Below are 22,793 nucleotides of genomic sequence, written 5' to 3'. Positions count from 1 at the left end.
ATTGTCTACTATTGGTTCTGATCATTTGTCCTCTTACTAGAGCCATGTAACATGTTTTCACATGTGAGGATGAAGTCTGTGAAGATACGGTGGTTAGACTAAAGGGAGCCATGGGCAAGTTATTTAAAGTTTTATTCAGTTGGCCTTTAACTCATAAAAACAAGTGTCATTCTTAGGCGGAGAATTGAAGAAATGGAAGATGAGTTACAAAAAACAGAGCGTTCATTTAAAAACCAGGTAAGGATTGTCCTGCCCTGCCACTGCAGAACCCTTGGCTCTGTGATTCAGACGGTTATAACGAATCCCTGCATGTGTCTTCTGGTGTGTGGTCTTTTTCAGATTGCTACTCATGAGAAGAAAGCTCATGATAACTGGGTAAGATTTTTTTTTTCTTCCTTTTATGTTGTGCACAGTCTACCACAACTGAATTTGGATATTTTTCTTCAATAGCTCAAAGCTCGTGCGGCAGAAAGAGCTATAGCTGAAGAGAAAAGGGAGGCTGCCAACTTAAGACACAAGTACGCAGTTGTAATGCATGTTCTTTTCAGTGCACGTTAGAGTTTTTCATGCTATGCTGTTTGGTATCTAGCAGAGAAATTGATTTTCTATTTCATATTCAAGTCCATTCTTTCTCTATGTTCCAGATTACTGGAAATGACCCAGAAGATGGCAATGCTACAAGAAGAACCTGTGATTATAAAACCAATGCCAGGGAGACCTAACACACAGAACCCTCCACGGAGAGGTAGGGGCACTTTGGACGGGGCAGCGGTCTATTTTCTGGTGTAAAACGTGCATCAGTTGCTTTTTATTTCTGTGTGTAATAATTCTGATGCCTGAGAAATAATACCAGGCACTTACTAATGGGAAAAAGGCTATCTTAAAAAATGGCAACAAGACGGTTTCTTCTCCAGGTCCTCTAAGCCAGAATGGCTCATTTGGCCCATCCCCGGTGAGTGGTGGCGAGTGCTCCCCGCCGCCCGGGGACCCGCCCGTGAGGCCCCTCTCCGCTACTCTCAGTCGCCGAGAAATGCCCAGGAGCGAATTCGGTGAGTATTCATATCTCTCTTTGCAGGAAATTGTTTCAAGAGCTCTCGTCCCTGGTATTTAAGAATCCTAATGGAAACAGTATTTTAGGACTTGGGTCTGTCCAGAGTAGAGAAGAAAATCTCCCAGTTGGTCTTGGTGGATAGTCTACGGCAGGATCTGCTGTAGAACAGAAAGCGTTTATTAATACTATTTTCCTAGGGCTTCATTTGGCTTCATTTTGGTTTTTTTTTGTTGTTGTTGTGAAGTATAAGCCTTTATCTTTAAATTTCTAGGGGTTTCCTTTCACTAATATTATAAAAGCCTTAAAACTTTATGCTGTATACATACTTCCCTGTGTCATTACTATAATATTAAATGTTGCGTCTACTTATAATCGTAAATATTTATATAAAACTTGTTAAGGACGTCAGACTATATGTAGACTGAAAAACACAATCACCCTATGGCCTTGAATCAAGCCTGTAGCTTGCAGTGCAGAACCAGTGTTGATTAATGTGCTGTGGTGATTGCTACTCTTTCAATCCAAGGCAGTTTTTGTTTTAATTCAGGTCTGTGCTTTAAACTGTAAATGATTTTCCCTCAGGTAGGTTGGAAGATTCGTTTTTAATGATGTCTTAACAGGTAGTGTTGAACCCTAACCTCTCCACAATTGCTTTATTTCTTCTGAAAAATACATGCAAGGGCTCTTTCTTTCCCAAGGACCAGTGGATGGGCCTCCACCTCGTCCTCGCTGGCCGTCTGAAGCGTCTGGTAAACCCTCTGCCCCTGGTAAGGAGCCTGAGTGTGTTTAGAGAGCTTTGAATCGTGGAGGATCTTTTATTCTCCCTCCCAGAGCCTGTGAGTCGGAATGATCCTGAACCACTTCTCTGGCCTTTAACAGATACAGCAGCTGGCGCAGGTCCCGTGGTGAACAGCAGCCCAGGAAGCTCTTCCCCGAAGGTCGTGGATGAGGGCAAAGTACGTTCTGCAGTCACTGTGAATTGTAATTCAGTATCTCAGGGAACATTCTCCTTTTTCTGCAACACCTCTCCCTGCTTCATCTCTTGTGTGTCCCGTTATATCTGTACTATCTTATTTATTTTTTGAAAAGCAAACTGTTCCCCAGGAGCCCGAAGGCCCCTCAGTTCCCGGCACTACGTCATTGCCTGAGCATCCAGTAGCAGTAAGTACTTAGAGGTTGAGGACTGAACTGAGCTTCTACTTGGTGTGTCTCTGGAAAGGAGATGAGGAGCATAACGCTAACCCTCGCTGCTTTCAGTTGCATGGCAGTACTGATCTCACTGTTCTCCTTGGCGTGGGAGTGTTGCTGGGTGACTGAAAGCCGGTCGTTTGCTTGTTTTTTCCCTCCTCCCCGTTTTGTTAGGTGGTTAATCTGCTTAGAACATCTGCTGTAATTAGGGTAACTAAACAGTGTGCAAAGGCATCACCCCAACTTTCTGTTGTGTGCTTCGATGTTGGACTCTCCCAGGCAAAGTAGATTGCCTGATAATAAATTGCATAATTCACCATTATTTTATCTTTGTTTGATGTGCTGTTGCAGAATCCCTCCAGTTGTGCTGGGCAAAATGTATTTTGAATGATTGGAAATTGCCTGTTGAAGCAATTCCAGCAACGGTTGGAATTTAATTATTTGGGATTTCCAATCCATTTTCCCATAGGAAATGGTTGTTAGTCAGTATCTCATACAGTATTACAAGTGAAGGGGAGTCCTGGTGGCACCGTGGTTAAGCACTGAGCTGCTAACCCCGAGGCCGGCAGTTTGAACCCAGCAGCCACTCCGTGGGAGAAGGATGTGGCAGTCTGCTTCTGTAACGACGACAGCCCGTCCTACAGGGTCACTGTGAGTCAGAACCAACCCAACGGCAGCCACTTTGATTTTTGTTTTTTTATTACTAGTGAACGAAGATCGGTACCAGAGCTGTGCCTAACTCGTATATATAACATTGTTTCTCTGGGGAAATCCTTTCCAAGTTCCAGGTCAGGACTCTGAGAACACATATCTCTGAGAGATCTTTTTATCCAAGGGTAACTTCCACAGAGAAGAGACGACCCATTTGTTAGAGGGGCGAAAAGCATGGGCTTAGGGCCAGACCTGGTACTGAATTTCAGCACAGCCTCTTAACGCTGTGTGACTTTCAGGCAATTATCTAATTCTCTGGGCCCCTGTTCCCTCATGTTTCAAATAAGATGGTCATGCTTAGAGATTTAGAAGTAATGTATGAAAGGCCCGCTGAAGATAGTCTGACTAGTAGCTGTGAGTACCTGTGGAGAGAATGGGTTCCCACTCCCCTTCATTCTTTGTATTCTCATGTGGAAATAATGAGCCGTTGCGGGGACTGGAGGAGGGGTTAGCCTAGAAATAGATCAGTGTGTAGGTAAGCGCTGACATTAGTTGGGACTTAGCTCTCTTAAAATATTCTTTGAGAGTCGTCTTGCTTTTCTTCCATTTACAGATAACAGGTAATAATGTGAATGGTGAAACTGTTTACTCTTGTGGCATCTTTTTAACCTCTCTAAGCTGTCAGTGGTGGAATGCTGGTGGCACAGTGGTTAAGCGTTCAGCTGCTAACTCTGAAAGGTTGGCAGTTCAAACCCACCAGCTGCTCCACAGGAGAAAGATGTGGCAATCTGCTTCTTTAAAGATTTACAGCCTTGGAAACCCTGTGGGGCAGTTCTGCTCTGTCCCATAAGGTCACTGTGAGTTGGAATTGACTCACCGGCAGTGGGTTTGGTTTGCACTTGGTTTAAGCTGTTGGTGGGGTGCAGTTTTGTTGCCCTGATTTTGCTCTCTGTGCACCTGGTGCCGGACAGCTGCTTCACCAGGCTTCAGCCTTTACTGGTGTTGGTGCCTTTGCTTGTCACACTGAAGTATTTCAGAACGTTAATTGCATCGTTTCTGTAGGTTAACATGGCCGCCAAAGGGCCCCCTCCTTTCCCAGGAATGCCCCTCACGAGCTCCCCTGTGGGAGGCCCTCTCCCACCACCCATTCGGTATGGACCGCCTCCTCAGCTCTGCGGGCCTTTTGGGCCTCGGCCGCTCCCTCTGCCATTTGGTATGTTGATCTGAACAGTAGTAATGATTTGTACGAATCTTTTGCCTGTATTCTTTGCTAAAGCATATAAAGTTGTTTTTGCAGCTTTATAACTTTAAGTTTCCTAGGACACCTGGGGTGCTGCCTAATCTCCCTGTACCCAGGTGAGCAGCAGGTATCTCAGAGACAAGGGGCTGTTCACAGAAAGCTGGAAGTACCAATTCTCCACATGTCTATTAGACCATCTTTGGCTGTATCCCAGGCTCTGTGAAGGATAGAAAGGTGGATAAGACACATTCTCCTAACTCCAAGAGCTTAAGATGTTCTCTCCACAGATCTTTGTGTTATACAACCTAAAGCTTGAAATCACCCATACTGGAGGCATAAGCAGTGGGGCACAGAGTACAGAAGAGGGAGAAATCAAAAGCTCACAGCTCACCTTGGGAATAAATGGAAAGGGGGGGTGGGTAATTAAAAAGAAGCTAGAATTTTTTTTTTTTAATGAATGTGAATTTAATTAGATGGAGCTAGAAGGCCATTCCCAACAGGGCAAGCAGCTTGATTTGTTGTTGAGAATATACACAGCAAAACATATACTAATTCAGCCGTATAATTGGGTAACGTTAATTACATTCTTTGGGTTGTACAACCCTTCTCACCTTCCTTTTCTGAGTTGTTCTTCCCCATTATCATAAACTTACTGCCCCTTAAGGTTCCTTCCTAATCTTTTGAGTTGCTGCTGTCACTTTGACCCCATATAGTTCTTAGAAGATCTTAATGCTCAAGGCAGATATTCTTTACTAGTAAGCTAAGCTATTGCTTGTTTTCAAGAAGACCCCAGGGGATATTTTTGGTTTAAGGTTTAAAGATGATCTCAGGGCAGTAGTTTTAGGGTTTCATCTACTCTCCATGGCTCCAGGAAGTCTGGAGTCCGTGAGAATTTAAAATTCTGTTCTGCACTTTCCCCCTTTTGATCAGGATTCTTCTACAGAACCTTCGATCAAATTGTTCAGTAAGGGTAGCCAGGTACTGCCCAGCTCTGGTCTCAGGGCCCAGGAAGCAGTTCACGGAGGCAGTTAGCCACACGTTCCATATCCTCGTTCTATTCCCCTCTCCTCTGTTGCTCCAAATAGAGACGAACTGTTATGCCTTAGATGGTCAACAAGCACCTTGATTATGATGGCATGGTAGGGCTGTGCTGAGCCACTGCATGGATTTTTAATTGATATAGTAGTAAACAATGGAATTTCCTTTATTAAAATTTCTTTGTTGCAGGGAAGGCCGTATTTCATGATGTATTATCTTGGTATGCATATGGTACTTCCAAGTACAAACTGAGCTCTCACGAGATACAGATGGCACAGTTGTGTAGTAGAAAAAAAGAGTCTGGAGCTAGGTAGAGCCATGTTTAAATCCTGCCTCCGATGGTTTGTGGCTGGCTGGACATGGGCATGTAACTTGAACTTGATGAGCCTCGGTTTGCCTCATCTGTAAAGTGGGGATGCTACCACCTGACTTCTAGGGTTGTGAAAAATTAATGCATTAGCACACCAAGAATCGTCTTAATTTAGATATGTTCATGCTTATTTACATGACATAATTTTTCTCTTTCCAGGTCCTGGTTTGCGTCCACCACTAGGCTTAAGAGAATATGCACCAGGCATTCCACCTGGAAAGCGGGACCTGCCTCTTGATCCTCGAGAGTTTTTACCAGGACACACACCTTTTAGACCTTTAGGCCCAAGAGAGTACTTTATTTCTGGTACCCGCTTACCACCCCCACCCCATGGCCCCCAGGATTATCCACCTTCGCCTGCTGCAAGAGACTTACTGCCTCCAGGCTCTAGAGATGAGCCCCCGTCTGCCTCTCAGAGCAGTAGCCAGGACTCTTCACAGGCTTTAAAACAGAGCCCGTAACTCTGACCTCTAACACCTAACCCAAGAGGAAGTGGACTGTGCACTATTGGTCACAGTAAAGAATTCCACTGGCTTCAAAATCCAAAAGTTAGTTTTAAAAATGTTTGTTTTTACAACTGAGCTGCCTTGGCAGTGTGTATTTTTGAGCCAAACAATTCAAGAATATAATCCCCCTCCAGTAAAGACCACTTTTTAAGCTAGCACCTCCTTACAACTTTGAAATGTGCAATAAATACCTGTGTTGTAGTTCATGTAGACTATGTAATTGCTAAATGATTTAGGACGTCATGAGAAATACAAACATTTCCTGTGGAAATGCTTTAAGAACGTGTATTTCCATTTATTACCCTATTTTCAACATACACCAGTTGACGAAAGAGCAATGGTGTTTATAAGCTCGATTTTTTTATAAATACCTGGTCGCAAAGACTGTTACGCAAAAAATGTTTACTAAAGATCACTGAACTTTATGTCCACCCCTTGTTAAAGTCCTTTGTAGTAATAGTTCATAAAAATTTGTTTGTTAATATTTCCCAAGCGTCTGTTGATTCATTGGATTGTTTCCTCATGAGACGTGTGTCACTTTGGAAACATGTAAACCTGGTTCTCAGGACCGAAGACAGACAGTGATTCTGCGGCACCCTGTTGCTCACTGTTGCAGAGGGCCAGCCTCAGAGTCACCTGTGCACGCCGCAGACGGTTTCCTCTTCCTTCTACTTCACAGAAGTCAGCAGCCCCGCAGGTATAGCATACGTGACCCTTAGGACCCTGCCTGCCTGGCTGGCTGTGGTTTTGGAGTACGTTTACATTACTAGCAAGAGTTGTTTGACCTGAGGTTCTGTTCCTTTTTACCATTCTTGCATTAAGGTTGTGTAACAGAAAAATGAAAGTGGTGTCATGACCATAAAAATAACGAAATTTCTTTTTTAAAATGTACAGCATCTGTTATCCCATACTGTGCCACTGAGTTTGAAGGAATACAGCAGAAAAGATCAGAAAAGTGCAATACTGCGAGAAAAGAGTGATTTAGGACTGAAAGGCTTGGAACTTGCCTTAGGTCAGCAACCATGGACTGAACTCAACTTTTTAGTTGTTGTGATAGATACTGCTCCAAAATTAATATTCAAATGTTGGTGTTTATATTTAAAAATCAGTAAATCTAAGAGATTGTAGCATAATTAAATCTTATACCCATTACTATCCATGTTTTTAAGACAATGTTCCTAAGAACTATTCACACATTTTACAGTAACTTCATATAGCACATTTTAGTAAGTTTAAGATTTAAATTATAAAAGGGTGATATTCTTGTTTACTACTAGACTGTATTCCCCCATCTTCTGCAAGTCTGTAATGTAATGATACTGTGACATAGAGCATGGCTCGTGACTGTCATGATATTTAATCCACTAAGAATACCTTTTACAAAGGAGCAAAAACTTTCATGTGAAACAAAATTGTCTCCTTATACTTAAACCACTGACGCTATGACTTTACGAGAAAGATTAGGACCTTTGAAAGAAGACAACTGTTTCAAAGTTCACAAGGAATAAATTATGTAAGGAGTTCATAAGGACAAGAGAATTCAGTCTACGTGTCCTCCCGTTTAATATCAAGAATAAAGAAAATGAAATCTAAGAGGAAACTCCATAGGTAACAGCACTGGCCATTTTTAACCATGTGAAGTAAGATTAAGTCGGAAGCAACTCTTGAATGTATCAATCTCTTCAGGATATACAAAACAATGCAGAAGTTAATATAATTTCTAGTTTTAAATAGCACTTATATATAGATTACACCAAGTAGGAAGACAGTTAAATAGAAGAAGGAAATTACATCTTTTTTATTCAAAACTCTACTTTTCCTCTACTGCCTTTTTGGGTGTTTATATATCATTACATTTAAAATTCAGTAAAATGTGGCGCAGTTCCAATGTAGCTCATCTGAGCAGTTGCCTCTTGCATATCCACCTGCTGGCAGCCCTTCCGCAGCAGAGCCCAGAGGAAGGCGCCACCGTACAGGCTGCGTGTGAAGGCTCCTCCCTCAGTTCAACCCGATGGATCCATCTCAAAAGCTGAATCTGCTTCAGAAGCCGCCTCCAGCTAACTAACTGTGTCTCTGGGCTCTGCTGCTAAAACCATCTCATTATGAAGCAGCAGTGTTTCATCCTGAAAGCATTTCTGCTACAGTTGAGGTTATTGTTCAGTGGCCAACTTTTTGCACTGGACAGTAAATATGAATAATTTGTGGGACGTGGAGGACTCCGTCAACTGCTTTAAGACAATCCCTCGTTTTGTCACTTCATTCCAGTCTGAATGAAAGCTAAGCTGGTCACACAATGCTCAATTTAAGCTGCTTGAATACTCAGGAAAGGCATGGGTAGTTCATATAAACCATACTCATGTGAAGGAGAGCAGATGCTTGTTCGTGTAAGTTATTTTGATGCACATGTCTCATGGTTTATGAGAAAAGAAAACGAACAGTCTATCAGTCTTGCTACATTTTAATGGTAGGTTTTTTAAGGGATTATTTCTTAGGTCTCGTCAGCAACATCCAACAGAAGGGACTGAGTACTCCACAGGGAACAGAGTGCTGCCACGCACCTGAGAAACTTACATGACATGGAGGAAATGGGTTCTTGCCCCTTGAGGAGCTTACAGTCGGGGGATCTGACAACTCGTAAGACTTGAATGAATAAGGAAGTAATTTATTAAGGCAGGTTCTCCATCCCCTAGACCTATTGTGGATGGAATCATTTTAGAATTTGAATTAATCCAATTAAACTGACAGACAAGACTAAATTTGGCTGAGAAGTCTTTCAGGCTCATAGAGTTTTATTACCATCTATCTAGTGAAGAGAACTGACCTAAGAGACAACTGAGATTAAAGACTACATCCCTGGGAGTAGTGAAAGGGCTGAAACGATGTACTGTGGTTACTCAAATTAAAAAGCAAACGTATTGAATGGTATGAGCAGGATTACACTAGTGGAAAACAGGCCAAGTCCTGACACGTATTCCCTTCATGCTGGCATTGTTCATTTAGAACAGTGAATATTAAAATACGTGGGTTCTACTGCTAACCCACAGAAAGCCCACCACAAATCTCAGAGTTCTGTGTATCAAATATCCACCTTCTGTGTACTATCAAAGTTTCATTTATGCCCTATTAAGTCAAAAATAATGTAAATAGTCAAATTATAATAAGCTAATGACCTGCATATTTTCATATGAATGACTGTCAGTATATCTAAATAGGAAATAAATGGCAGTCCTATCTACCTATATTAAAAAAAAAAAAGTATCTTTCCAGATTTGCATACTCATCACTGTAAGAAGAGGTATGCAGGTTTTTAAGGTTTCACAATCAGTTGTCAGAAAAACAGCAATGATTCCAGCACTATCTCATTAGCGTCTGACTCGATTATTCTTAGCTTCGATGATTTAGAAGACACTACAGACCACCTGTCAGCTACCTCATGGCAGCTGAATACTCATAAAAATGTGTAATTATTATGAGATGATCTGACGTGAAGCCTAGAATCATCAAGAACAGTAACAACATGGTGTACTGCTGATCAACATGACTAAAACTATGCTCACTTTTCAAAAACAACAACCTGGTCACCCGGAAAAATCACTGCTACAGTTTGGGGCACGCTCCCACATGGGATCCCAATCTGGCCAAGGCACACTACTACTAAGCAGGAAAACTAGCATCAGGGTGACCTGAAGCCACCTCTGAGGAGCAGCCTATAAATTTCCTTCTTCGGCAGCATAAGTGGTCCAATTTGTTCCTCGACCCAAAGTTTGAAGTTAACTCGAAAACCAAAAGAGCGTATTGGCGCGGAAGTGAACGGATGTGTAAACCCTACACATTCTTATTGCTGTGTTAAGTCTGGAGATGGGCACGTCCTACCCGTAAGTGCTGTTCCAGGAAGCAGGGTAGGAATAGTGGTAAATCAGAAAATAGACTATTAATTGCACAAATGATAGAAAAAAGTAAAAAACATGTTTCAGAATCTACAGTAAGCCCATATCCAAAGGAGCCTGACACGTCAGTGGTGTGCTGGACTTGAAGTTCTGTGGTACAGCTGCGCCATGAACCGACTCGCTCTGGCCTACTGGCATGGGCACGGCTTGCTTCCAGCCGGTTGAAGGGTGAATGTGCTACACGGAGCTATGTTGGTTTCTACTGAGTGGTAAGATTCACACAAGTTCCAGGCGATTCATGTCAGGGTCACTCCTTGTGCAAAGTTTGATGTAGATGAAGATAAAGTGGTTTCTTGGTCAATAGCTGCAATTTCTTTCTTTTAAAGTCAGTGGGTTTCTTGTATCTGTAACCACAATAGAAAGACCATTGCTTGAACTACGTTGATGATTGATCTATTCCAGAATTATCTACTAGGTAAGGGGAACTAAGAGGAATGCCATCCTAAAAAAAACTAGTCACCATTACATTAATACTAATTCTTTATGTATATCACTTACAGTTCTATTACAATTGGCCCAGGTTTAATTTCATCCATCTCCATGAAAGCAAAGCACTTGGTGCTGGTAAACCTTTTTTTAGGCTTGTAGTGTTTAAATTCAAAGAAGATAGCTGCACCTTAGGAATGTAAAAGGCAAAACAACACACATGAGCCACAGACAGTACCTTTCCAGCGTGTTAATAAATTTTCTTTGAAAACCGGAGGCATATGCACAAGGACAGCTGGCCTAATTTTACAAAGTAACCGTGTCAAACCTAGTTTCTCTGATAATATGACTATAACTTACTGTGGTGCTTAGCCAAAAACCATATCTACACAGGTAGAATCAAACTACCAAAGAATATAAAATCCTAACTACCACAAAAAGAATGCAGAAGATACCCGGTAAGTATTAACAGTACCCATGAAACACATGAGGTGTAAGAGGCGTTTAAAGGTCTTCCTATAAAAAATTCATAGGAGCCCTGGAGCTGCAGTGACTAAAGCGCTTGGCTGCTAACCCAAAGGTTGGTGGTTCGAAACTACCAGCCGATCCACAGGAGAAAGATGTGGCAGTCTACTTCTCTAAAGATGTATAGCTTTGGAAACCCTATGGGGTAGTTCTACTCTGACCTACAGAGTTGCTATGAGTCAGAACCCACTTGATGGCAATGGGTTTGGTGTTTTGTTTTTTAATTCAAACTTGAATCGTTTCTCCTCCCCTGAAATAAAAACTAGAAAATTCAATATCTTGTGTTTTGGAATTCAAACAATAATATCACCTGCTGCTCTCATTTTTAATAAATTTTTCAGTGTTCAGAGCTCTGTCTCCCCCCGAACCCCCCGTCCCCGAAATTGCATAAGCATAAAGACAGCACTAAGGGAGCCCTCGTGGCATAATGGTTAAATGCTCAGCTGCTAACCAAAAGGTTGATGGTTTGAATCCACCCAGAGACTCTAAGGAAGAAAGACCTGGCAATCTGCTCCTCTAAAAAAAATTGTTGTGTGCTGTAGAGTCGATTCCGACTCAGCCTAGAAATAGAAAACCCTATGGGGCAGTTCTACACAGGGTTGCTGTGAGTTGAAATCCACTCGACAGCACCCAACAACATGGAAGACAAAGGTTTAAGAGCAAGCCTAAAACCCACCCCCACAATGAGCAAGTGTTAATGAAAAATGTAGATAGTGTTATCTTCACAAAGTCCAGTTGGTAAGATTTAAAACAGAGAAATAAATTGCCTCATGAATGTAGCCAAAAACAATTTCTAAAAAGGCCACGGGGACTGGGGGAAGGAAGTCGGGTTTCACTCTTAACAGTTGCCTATTAATGCTGCCTCAACCAGAGTGGTGCTGTACCTTGGCTTTTAAAAACACCAATGCGCATCTAATACTTTCCTGATGACAAAGCTCACAAGGGACTACAAGGTTAAGCATTTAGAAACGTGTACACAGCCCTGGCACTTGAGTCCAAAGAGAGTGCCTCATTTGTCAAGGGGGAAAAGATGCTCGGGGGACAAGAGGATGGGGCTGAGGTAGAGACAGGCGTATTTAACCATCTACTCCCCACACACATGAAAGCATTACAATCGTTAGGCTACTGGTGACCTCGGTTCCCTAGGTGTGGGACCCTCCCAGATCCACAAAAGGGCAGCTTCTCTTCACCCCCCACAGCAGTAACACAGGCACAGTCTTGGAGATTTTTAAGATGGCAGATAACATTTCTTAGTCTCTTCAGCCAGGGGAACTATCTCCTCCTCCTGACTGCCACTGAGGTCTGAACAAATGTGGAAATAAAGTCCCACCGGAAAGCACTGCTAAGATCCAGATGTGTTACCACCATTTTGAGGAGGTAAAAAAATTTCTTATTAATCATCAGCATCATCAGTGAACAATACCTTCCCTGCGTCTTTGGCACGTATGGCTTTGTGCATATAAGAACAAAATACAAAGTGAGAATAGCCTAGGCATTAACAGAAACACTTGTAAATGGAGAAAAAGTTCATTAGCATCGATACCAGTTAAAACTACAGTACCTATAAGTAATAAATTCAAAGCTGGAGAGAATGAGTAAAGTCAAGCTCTAAATATAGTTCTGCTTTTAGCATATCGTGAATCAAGTCATCAAGAACACAGAGCAATAAAATAGAAACCGTTAGCCCATGAAACACGCCCCCACCCCGCCACATCAGAAACATTTTTCAAAGCAGTGGAGTTAAACAAGCAAAAAAATTATTTTCCTGATGTTTTTATTCAGGAGGCATACTTCATACTGAAAGTCCTTCAACAGTGTTTCTTAAGCACCTACCCAAAAAAAGCCATTGCCATCAAGTCTGACTCATGGTGACTCTATAGGGCAGAGTAGAACTGCCCCACAGGCTTTCAAGGAGCAGCTGATGGATTCGAACTGCCGACCTTTTGGTTAGCAGCCGAGCTCCTAACAACTGTGCCACCAGGGCTGCATTAACCACCTACTATCTACAAATTCTTCTGACACCCATAACCCGCTGCCGTTGAGTCGATTCAGACTCGTAACGACCCTATAGGTCAGAGTGGAACTTCCCCATAGGGTTTCCAAGGAGCAACTGGTGGATTCCAACTCCTGATCTTTCAGTTAGCAGCTGACGTTTTGGTTAGCAGCCGTAGCTCTTAACCATCACCCCAACAGGGCCCCTCTTCCAACACAGTGACTCTCAAACTTTAGAGTGTATCAGAACCACCGGGCGGGCTTGTTAAAACCAACTGCTGAGCCCAAAGTGTCCCATTCAGCACGAGGGGAAGGACGGGGCCTCTGCACCTACCAGGGTTCCAGGGGATGCTAATGACGCTGCTCTGGCCTGAGAACTAGGGTTCTAACCGAAGCCCTGAAATCTAAGTCTTTCAGTGGTGGGAGAGGGGCAGCGCCAGACTGGAGAATCTGAAATTTTAGAGGCTGAGGCAATCGTTTCAAAAGGCACTTGGACATCTTGTACGAGCTTCCTGCAGCACTGGAACTTTTCAGGAACTGCACCTGAACCTCAGGTGACAAAGGGGTTCTGAAGTCTGCCTTTCAGGACACAGACATTCCCACGTGGCAACAGGCAAGGAGAGCCCTTCATCCTAAGAACTGTTTAACCTGCAAATGTGAAGTCACCTTTTTAAAAATTTGCTTTTATCCTTTCCCATTTTCCTGTCAGCTGACCGTAAGTTATGGTATCTTTCTACGCAAGAAAGTCAACTAGAAAAAAAGCTGGCTCTTCCAACTATTAGAGACTTAGTTACTAAGAGGCCTTAGGGAGCTCCTGCTTCATCTAACTCTTTAGTGTAAGCAAATTTTCATTCTATTTTGTTGTGAAAAGCATTACGTTTTACTATTTAAGAACGTTTTATTATGTAAAGGTGCCACTTATTATTATGTTGCTGTCGATGTTAGCTGCAGTCAAGTCGATTCCGACTCATGGCGACCTCAGGTGTGCAAAGTAGAACTGCCCATAGGATTTTCAAGACTGTGACCTTTCAGAAGCAGATAACCAGGCCTGTCTTCTGCAGCACCTCAGGGTGGGTTCAAACTACCAACCTTTAAGTTAGTAGTTGAGTGCTTAAACCGTGTGCACGCCCAGGTACTCGTCATTTATTATAAAACTAGATAAATTCATCACTCCTACAGAAAAATGTATTCAATTTATATTTCATTCAACTCAATAAAACACTATGGCACACGTCCTTCTGCCAGTTACCCACTGTGCTCAGGCCGCTAGGCACACACACGTGGGTGAGATGAGGACTCTGCCCGCAGAAGCCAAGGGGTTAAGATTACAAACCTTTGGTTAATTTTTCAACATGCTTCTGCAGCTCAATGTCCACGTTAAAATGAACATACGTATCTTCCTTTCTAGAAGCCACAGGCGTGTCCTGCACAGGAGTTAAATCTATGCCGTTCAGATCTAGAGAGAAAGACAGAAGTTTCCATTCAGGAGCATTTAAATACACACACGCAACATTTTTTAAAAATGCAAAGAACTGCAAAGGGTTTGTCATGGATTGAATTGTGTTCCCCCAAAATATGTGTCAACTTGGTTAGGCCATGATTCCCAGTATTGTGTGGTTGTCCCCCATTTTGTGATTGTAATTTTATGTTACATAGGATTAGTGTGGGATTGTAACACCCTTACTAAGGTCACATCCCTGATCTAAGGTAAAGGGAGTTCCCCTGGGTGTGGCCTGCACCACTTTTTATCCTACAAGAGATAAAACGAAAGCGAAACAAGCAGAGAGTGGGGGACCTCATACTACTAAGAAAGGAGTGCCAGGAGCAGAGCGTGTCCTGTGCTGAGATGCTCCCAGACCAAGGGAGGACAGAAGACAAGGACCTTCCTCCAGAGCCAACAGAGAGAAAAAGCCATCTCCTGGAGCTGACGCCCCGAATTTGGACTTCTAGCCTATTAGACTGTGAGAGAATAAATTTTTCTTTGTTAGTCATCCACTTACGGTATTTCTGTTATAGCAGTATTAGATGACTAAGACAGGGTTGCTTCCTAAAGAGGTCTGGAGAAAGCTGAGAGGGGATTTTCAAGCTAGTAGAAACTCCTATTTGGTATGAGCAGACACAAACCCACCAGCCACTCTGGGAGAAAGGTGTGGCAGTCCGCTTCCATAAACATTAACTTGGAAATCCTATGGGGGCAGATCTCCTTTGCCCTATAGAGTTGCAGTGAGTTGGAATTGACTCGGTGGCCACAGGTTAGACTAAGTCTTTTTTCTTTTAATTGAGCATGTGTTGTCTTTGCTACTAATGAACCCATGTGTCTGAATTTACTTCTATGAAAAAAGTTCTTTCCATCTGATTTCAGCCCATGTGTTTCTCTGATTTGCCTCAACCTATAAAGTAAACCACTTGGACCAGTTGTACAATTACTTCTGGAAAACTGTAGGACAATGTCACCTTCAATCACTTGGTTACTTTTAAGACTGTTAATTGCCCTACAAATGAAGTGCTGTATAAAACGCGTGGTGAAAAGAACTCAACCATCTTACTTTTCTTCTCAAGTAATTGACTAAAAAAGTTATTTCCAAGGAATAATTGGATTGTCACACTGGACAGGAGAAAATACAAATCCTAATATTAATCCTATTGAATAACTATGGTAATACAGTTACAGATAAATACTTCATGCGTTTCATGTCTCACAGGGTTACACTCAAGATGTGGGTGTTTGTGACGTGCCCTAATCTCCTGCCTCCACCGATGAACCCTTGAAGGCCTAGTTCCCACCACCTCTGCAGAACCTCCCTCTGCGTGAAACTCTTTAGGACAGGAAGGAAGGCCTGAAGGAGCAGGGCTGGGAAAACAGGAGGACACTGGTTTGTAAAGAAAACCACACATCAGGACATTTTGTTAACCTGCTTCCTGAAGTATGTAGCTTCTGCTGTTAAAGACTGTGTATGTCTAGTGAGCAAAAGCAAAAGGGAGTATAAGTTCTAACCAAGAAAACATTTTTCACAAATCTCTCTGAAATGCTCAGGGAAGGAGTGGTGATCTCTTCCCAGGTATTCTGCCTCATTGTAGAAGTGAATTAAAATGAGCTGTTACAGATAAGACCAAAAAAAAAGTGTCCCAAAAGAGAAGCAACACAATAAAATTCCTGAGAGAAAGCCAATGCAGACGCAGTTATTTACCCTTTACACTAACTGTGATGTAGGGGTCGATGCACTGCCCAGCATCTTTCAGACCAATTTTCTCAATCCTGATTGTGAGTAATGTCATTCCTGGTTCTGACGGCAACCGTGGTAACAAAGTACCTGGCAACAGAGAGACAGCAGTAAGAACCAGCCCCACCAATAATTCCAGAGTAAATACTTCAACAAACAGAGAAGACGCGGCCTTGCTTTCAAATGACTTCATAAGTAGCCAGGTATTATTTTGGTTTCCAAGGCTCCCACACATTTGACATTACCTTTTCGGACAAATGTTTAATTATACACAAGATAAATATGTCCTTCCAAACCTTCTATTCAACACCAAAAGCAGAAATTACCAATTCAAGCTTATTAAAAATGAGCTCACTCCAAGAAGCCCGATTATAGGCTGCCACATAATTAAGAACGCATTTAATATACTCATATAACAGTCTCTATATCAAGTGGTACAACAAACACTGGAAAAGCTTTTAAACATTTCTTATATTATCCTAAAGTTTGAGAAATTTAATACCAGAATCTGTGAGAAACTCCTTTAGTTACTATCGATGGAAGAAATAATTTATAATATAATAATTACGTACTAAATAAATTTGCAATCTAACTTCCCAATTTTTTCCTCATCTCATTCTAGAAATTATCGTATTTTCACAAATAGTGCACTCACACATTTAATATGCATAGCGTGCTTAGGAAAATGATACACAAGGGGGTTGTGTGCAGTTGGTAAAAAAGTGTAACTCGCGTTATCTGTGTAAAACCGCGGTAGTACTACTGAGACTGCTACATAAAACCACAAGCACAAGTATGTGTTTGAATCGTTACCCATAATCTTTTTCAAACTAAAAACCACCTGGAACCATCAGAGAGCATTCCTCCACTGAGGAAAAGATAAGAAGGAAGAAATTAGCTGCCGTTTGTTCATTTTTTTTTTCAAGTCATCTTTGGAGACAGATGCAAGCAGACAGTTGATTTATTCCATTTTAGTTCAGTAAGCATGTCGCACCTCCAACTACAGAACCTAACATTTACAAGGGACTCTGGCTAACATTCTTCAAATTGCTGTTCAGCGATGTGTTACCCTACTTTTAATGATGAAGTAGTTCAGGCACACGGATCAATCAACATACTCAATTCAAAAACGTGTTACAGTTTGACTGCAGACAGGCTTAAGGGACTTTTTGAGTGATGGTGATATTTTCTAAAATTGGATTTTGGTGATGGCTGAACAACTCCATGAATTTACTGAACTGTGCACTTAAGATGGGTGAATTTTATGATAGGGAAATTGTATCTCAATAAAGCTGTAAAAAATAATGTGGTAAAAAAATGTGTTAAAATCTTACTTCCTAATTTTAAAAAATATGAGAACACAGGAAATGCAGGGATTGGAAAGATGGGAGGTGTCAGTACCCTGTTGCATTAAGAGAACTCAGTGGGCCAGGGGTGACTATTCTACACAGGAACAGGATCTAAGACCTTTTCCACTGTCTCCTTTTGACTGACTTTTACAAATGAAGGCAGCTCTAGAACAGGGGCTTTTCACTGGACTCTATGGGATGAGCTTCAGAAAGTTAAGAAACACCCCTAAAATTATACTGAAAATTTGGGTACATCTATTCATCTGAATTTTTCTGGAGAAAGGTTCATACTGTTATCAGATTCTCAAAGAGGTCCATTCCCAAAAGAAAGCTTAAGAAGCTGTTTTGGAAAATTAGTAGTACTGGAAGTAGAGATAAGGCTTGAAATCAAAGTTTTTGCTCTGCTTCATTTGTGTGCAGGATTTGGTTAAGAGGCTCTCTGGACACAGAGTCTGAACTCCATTTTTAAGCAGTTGAAGACAACATCTGTGAGTTTCAATTTCCCATTCTCTCTGTTTTCCCTCATCATAGAAATCCAAGAGTCTCAATCAGCAATACTTGATGAAAGAAAATTTTTAGCTGATGAAAAGTCAGGAGTATAAAAACAGAAAATCAACATGGCACATTCAAAGCTCGTTCCTGTGTCCTTTTATCACATCCCCAACATTTCTGAGCACTTCCTTAACGCTCTAGAGCAACAACAGGTTCGAGCCTTCCCACGTACCTTAACGCTCTAGAGCAACAACAGGTTCAAGGCTTCCCATGCACCTTAACTCTCTAGAGCAACAACAGGTTCGAGCCTTCCCATGTACCTTAACACTCTAGAGCAACAGGTTCGAGCCTTCCCACGTACCTTAACGCTCTAGAGCAACAACAGGATCGAGCCTTCCCACGTACCTTAACGCTCTAGAGCAACAACAGGTTCGAGCCTTCCCACGTACCTTAACGCTCTAGAGCAACAACAGATTCGAGCCTTCCCACGTACCTTAACGCTCTAGAGCAACAAGTTCGAGCCTTCCCACGTACCTTAACGCTCTAGAGCAACAACAGGTTCGAGCCTTCCCATGTACCTTAATGCTCTAGAGCAACAACAGGATCGAGCCTTCCCACGTACCTTAACGCTCTAGAGCAACAAGTTCGAGCCTTCCCACGTACCTTAACACTCTAGAGCAACAACAGATTCGAGCCTTCCCACGTACCTTAACGGTCTAGAGCAACAAGTTCGAGCCTTCCCATGTATCTTAACGCTCTAGAGCAACAACAGGTTCGAGCCTTCCCATGTACCTTAACGCTCTAGAGCAACAACAGGATCGAGCCTTCCCACGTACCTTAACGCTCTAGAGCAACAAGTTCGAGCCTTCCCACGTACCTTAACGCTCTAGAGCAACAACAGGTTCGAGCCTTCCCACGTATCTTAACGCTCTAGAGCAACAACAGGTTCGAGCCTTCCCACGTACCTTAACGCTCTAGAGCAACAAGTTCGAGCCTTCCCACGTACCTTAAAGCTCTAGAGCAACAACAGGTTCGAGCCTTCCCATGTACCTTAACGCTCTAGAGCAACAACAGGATCGAGCCTTCCCACGTACCTTAACGCTCTAGAGCAACAAGTTCGAGCCTTCCCACGTACCTTAACGCTCTAGAGCAACAACAGGTTCGAGCCTTCCCACGTATCTTAACGCTCTAGAGCAACAACAGGATCGAGCCTTCCCACGTACCTTAACGCTCTAGAGCAACAAGTTCGAGCCTTCCCACGTACCTTAACGCTCTAGAGCAACAAGTTCGAGCCTTCCCACGTATCTTAACGCTCTAGAGCAACAACAGGTTCGAGCCTTCCCATGTACCTTAACGCTCTAGAGCAACAACAGGATCGAGCCTTCCCACGTACCTTAACGCTCTAGAGCAACAAGTTCGAGCCTTCCCACGTACCTTAACGCTCTAGAGCAACAACAGATTCGAGCCTTCCCATCTACCTTAACGCTCTAGAGCAACAACAGGTTCGAGCCTTCCCATGTACCTTAACGCTCTAGAGCAACAACAGATTCGAGCCTTCCCACGTACCTTAACGCTCTAGAGCAACAAGTTCGAGCCTTCCCACGTACCTTAACGCTCTAGAGCAACAACAGATTTGAGCCTTCCCATGTACCTTAACGCTCTAGAGCAACAACAGATTCGAGCCTTCCCATCTACCTTAACGCTCTAGAGCAACAACAGGTTCGAGCCTTCCCATGTACCTTAACGCTCTAGAGCAACAACAGATTCGAGCCTTCCCACGTACCTTAACGCTCTAGAGCAACAAGTTCGAGCCTTCCCACGTACCTTAACGCTCTAGAGCAACAACAGATTTGAACCTTCCCATGTACCTTAACGCTCTAGAGCAACAACAGATTCGAGCCTTCCCATCTACCTTAACGCTCTAGAGCAACAACAGGTTCGAGCCTTCCCATGTACCTTAACGCTCTAGAGCAACAACAGATTCGAGCCTTCCCACGTACCTTAACGCTCTAGAGCAACAAGTTCGAGCCTTCCCACGTACCTTAACGCTCTAGAGCAACAACAGATTTGAGCCTTCCCATGTACCTTAACGCTCTAGAGCAACAACAGGTTCGAGCCTTCCCACGTACCTTAACGCTCTAGAGCAACAACAGGTTCGAGCCTTCCCACGTACCTTAACGCTCTAGAGCAACAACAGATTCGAGCCTTCCCACGTACCTTAACGCTCTAGAGCAACAACAGGTTCGAGCCTTCCCACGTACCTGAACGCTCTAGAGCAACAACAGGTTCGAGCCTTCCCACGTACCTTAACGCTCTAGAGCAACAACAGATTCGAGCCTTCCCACGTACCTTAACGCTCTAGAGCAACAACAGATTCGAGCCTTCCCATGTACCTTAATGCTCTAGAGCAACAACAGGTTCGAGCCTTCCCACGTACCTTCTCTCTGCTAGGCCTGGAATCAGCTATTTTGCAAGGAATCTTAATTCATTTTGGTAGAGAAGAGTATTTAGAAAGTCATATCTGAGCACTTTGTATGATTCTTGCTACAGGGTCGTCTTTGCTGCTGATTCCATCCAGTGCGCAGATCTCGGGAAGAGACCTATCTAACCATCTAAACTGTTAAACAGACTAGATGTTTTTAAAATCTTGAACTACTACTGATTATCTCTTATTCTAACTCAACAGCAGAGAACTTTTCCTGTCTTTCACCTGTGCCGTATTTATATCTCTCCTCTACTACACTGAGGACCTTGCTTCCCAATTACATCAGTGTATTTATTTATTTGCTCAATCCTTCCACATACACAGAACAGTTTCAAACTCGCTATAGCAATACAACTACAAACCACAAACTTACTAAATAAAATTCAAATTTATGTGGTTGTTTTTATCAATAGAATATATCCCATTAAGGGTGTACGAAGTATTCAAAAACTATTTGGATTAAAACTTTCTTTTAATCTTTAAGTCTTTATGTTTTCAATGCGATAAAGTTTGTTTCTGTTTGTATCACACAGTAGATTATTCCCCCCTCACCTTTAATTTTTGTTTTGAATATGTGTAATATGGTTTGAAATCCAAAACGATATAAAAACTTACACTTCAAAATGTCCCATTCCTTTCCCTCCCTCTTCAACTCTCCGTTTCCACCCAACTTCATTAATTTTTACTTTATTCTTCTTGTGCCTTTTTTTTTTAGGTTCCACTCTTGAACAGTCCAATAAGTTGACATACTGATGCCACTTCACATGATGCCAAAGAGGATCTGTGAGAAACTAAAAACAGCTTCTCTCTCCATGCTGAGTCTACAGACTTTCAATAAGCGGCATACTACAGCACTTTCTAAGATCTAGAAAGGATGGTAAAAAATCAAGTAAACTTTCTCTACTGCAAAGGCCCCGAACGAGCAAAGGCCAAGACACATTTCGTGTCCTGTTGTCACGTCTGGACACCTAAAGCCTGTCCCTGAGGAACCGCGCCGGCATCTGTGCCAAGGGTGCCCTCCAGAGTAGTCTCGTGAGAGGCTCTGCTCTCTCGTAAAACAGAAAAACCCCGACACCGTCACAACACCCCACTCTCTTCATCAAGAGGCGCTGCTTCCAACCTCTTGCAGATGAGATGAAAAGAAGTTCTGGATGATACTGCAAAAATGGTTAACTTAATTAAACAAAGATCAATGGATTTGAAGGACCCCTGGTGGCGCAGTGGTTAAGTGTTCGGCTGTGAATAGATAGGCGGGTGGTTCAAACCCACCAGTCACTCTGCGGGAGAAGATGTGGCAGTCTGCTTCCATGAAGGTTTACAGCCTTGGAAACCCTATGGGGCAGTTCTATTCTGCCCTATAAGGCTACTATGAGTCAGAATTGACCCAATGGCAGTGGGTTTAACTTCATGTAGAATGTTTTTAAAACTGTGTGAGTGTCTGACCTAACAACACACAGGCTCTCCGCTGACTATGTTACCACCGCTGCCACCCTGGGAGGACAAGAAGGTTGCGCAAGGGAAGCCTTAGCCACATTGAGCATCTGAGCCCCCAGAGGACCCGCCCAGCCGCTGCGCCTGCCCCGAGGGCCACACACTGCTGCGTAATCAGTACCGCCCTCCCTCCCACAACTGTACAGAATGGAGGAACACCTGTGGCCCTTTGTCTCTCACCTACAACTTCTCTGTTCCCAGAGGAAGCTGGCCACAGTGAAGATTCCAGCCTAGAGCCGGATTCTCCTCACACTGAATCAGTTTCCATGAGTGCACAAAGGCACCATGGACAATAGCGATTATGATAACCATGCTATGAATGGACCACCCACCCCTGGGACGAGTCTGCTAAGACCATGGAAGAAAACAGGCGTTACAGAGAAAATGAGGTCAGTGAAGTCCTTCAAGACCCTGTTCTCAAATACAGAAGACATTTTTCAACCTATTATTTTTGCTTTTGGAAAAAAATCACTGTTGCTTACATTACACATCACAATAAAAGGAAGATTTTTTCTTTTTGGTTCAAAGCAGGAAACGGCATGGGGGTCTTTGTTTCAAAACAGTACTACATTACCTCCTAGATCAGAATGTTACAGAGGCAATGCCTTCTCTGAAGATTATTTTCTCAGGTATCTAGTGCTGCTCTAGCAGAAATATGACAGGTGGATGGCTTTAATAAACAGAAATTTATTTTCTCATTGTCTTGGTTAGAAGTTCGAATTCAAGGCGCCAGCTCCAGGGGACGGTTTTCTCTCTCTGTCGGCTCTGGGGGAAGGTCCTTGTCATCAATCTTCCCCTGGCTCTAGGAGTTTCTCAGCACA

At 42.8% G+C, this 22,793-nt stretch overlaps 2 protein-coding genes across 11 annotated transcripts in view; one reads left to right on the top strand and one right to left on the bottom strand.

Moving 5' to 3' along the window:
* MIA3 (MIA SH3 domain ER export factor 3) overlaps positions 1-6,528 on the top strand; it is a 62,089-nt gene extending 55,561 nt beyond the window's left edge. For 2 of the 5 annotated variants that reach the window (XM_064276874.1, XM_023549370.2), the window contains 10 exons: positions 177-237; positions 340-375; positions 451-518; positions 645-745; positions 915-1,049; positions 1,750-1,818; positions 1,931-2,007; positions 2,141-2,212; positions 3,953-4,103; positions 5,698-6,528. In XM_064276874.1, the coding sequence (XP_064132944.1) occupies positions 177-237; positions 340-375; positions 451-518; positions 645-745; positions 915-1,049; positions 1,750-1,818; positions 1,931-2,007; positions 2,141-2,212; positions 3,953-4,103; positions 5,698-5,999 (1,072 nt within the window). In that variant the 3' untranslated portion in view covers positions 6,000-6,528. The remainder of the gene's footprint in view (positions 1-176; positions 238-339; positions 376-450; positions 519-644; positions 746-914; positions 1,050-1,749; positions 1,819-1,930; positions 2,008-2,140; positions 2,213-3,952; positions 4,104-5,697) is intronic. The other 3 variants (XM_064276876.1, XM_010591086.3, XM_064276875.1) reach the window with 2 other exon arrangements.
* Positions 6,529-8,486: 1,958 nt separating this feature from the next.
* AIDA (axin interactor, dorsalization associated) overlaps positions 8,487-22,793 on the bottom strand; it is a 42,459-nt gene continuing 28,152 nt past the window's right edge. For 5 of the 6 annotated variants that reach the window (XM_064276881.1, XM_003410948.4, XM_023549373.2 and 2 more), the window contains 4 exons: positions 16,123-16,245; positions 14,268-14,390; positions 10,490-10,607; positions 8,487-10,335 (listed from right to left, as the gene is read on the bottom strand). In XM_064276881.1, coding sequence (XP_064132951.1) covers positions 10,239-10,335; positions 10,490-10,607; positions 14,268-14,390; positions 16,123-16,245 — 461 coding nt within the window. In that variant the 3' untranslated portion in view covers positions 8,487-10,238. The remainder of the gene's footprint in view (positions 10,336-10,489; positions 10,608-14,267; positions 14,391-16,122; positions 16,246-22,793) is intronic. The other variant, XM_023549372.2, reaches the window with a different exon arrangement.

The sequence above is a fragment of the Loxodonta africana genome, chromosome 25, assembly GCF_030014295.1.
Source record: "Loxodonta africana isolate mLoxAfr1 chromosome 25, mLoxAfr1.hap2, whole genome shotgun sequence".
Lineage (NCBI taxonomy): Eukaryota > Metazoa > Chordata > Mammalia > Proboscidea > Elephantidae > Loxodonta > Loxodonta africana.
Note: the sequence above shows the minus strand (reverse complement) of the source record. Positions and strands in the feature narration are given on the sequence as shown.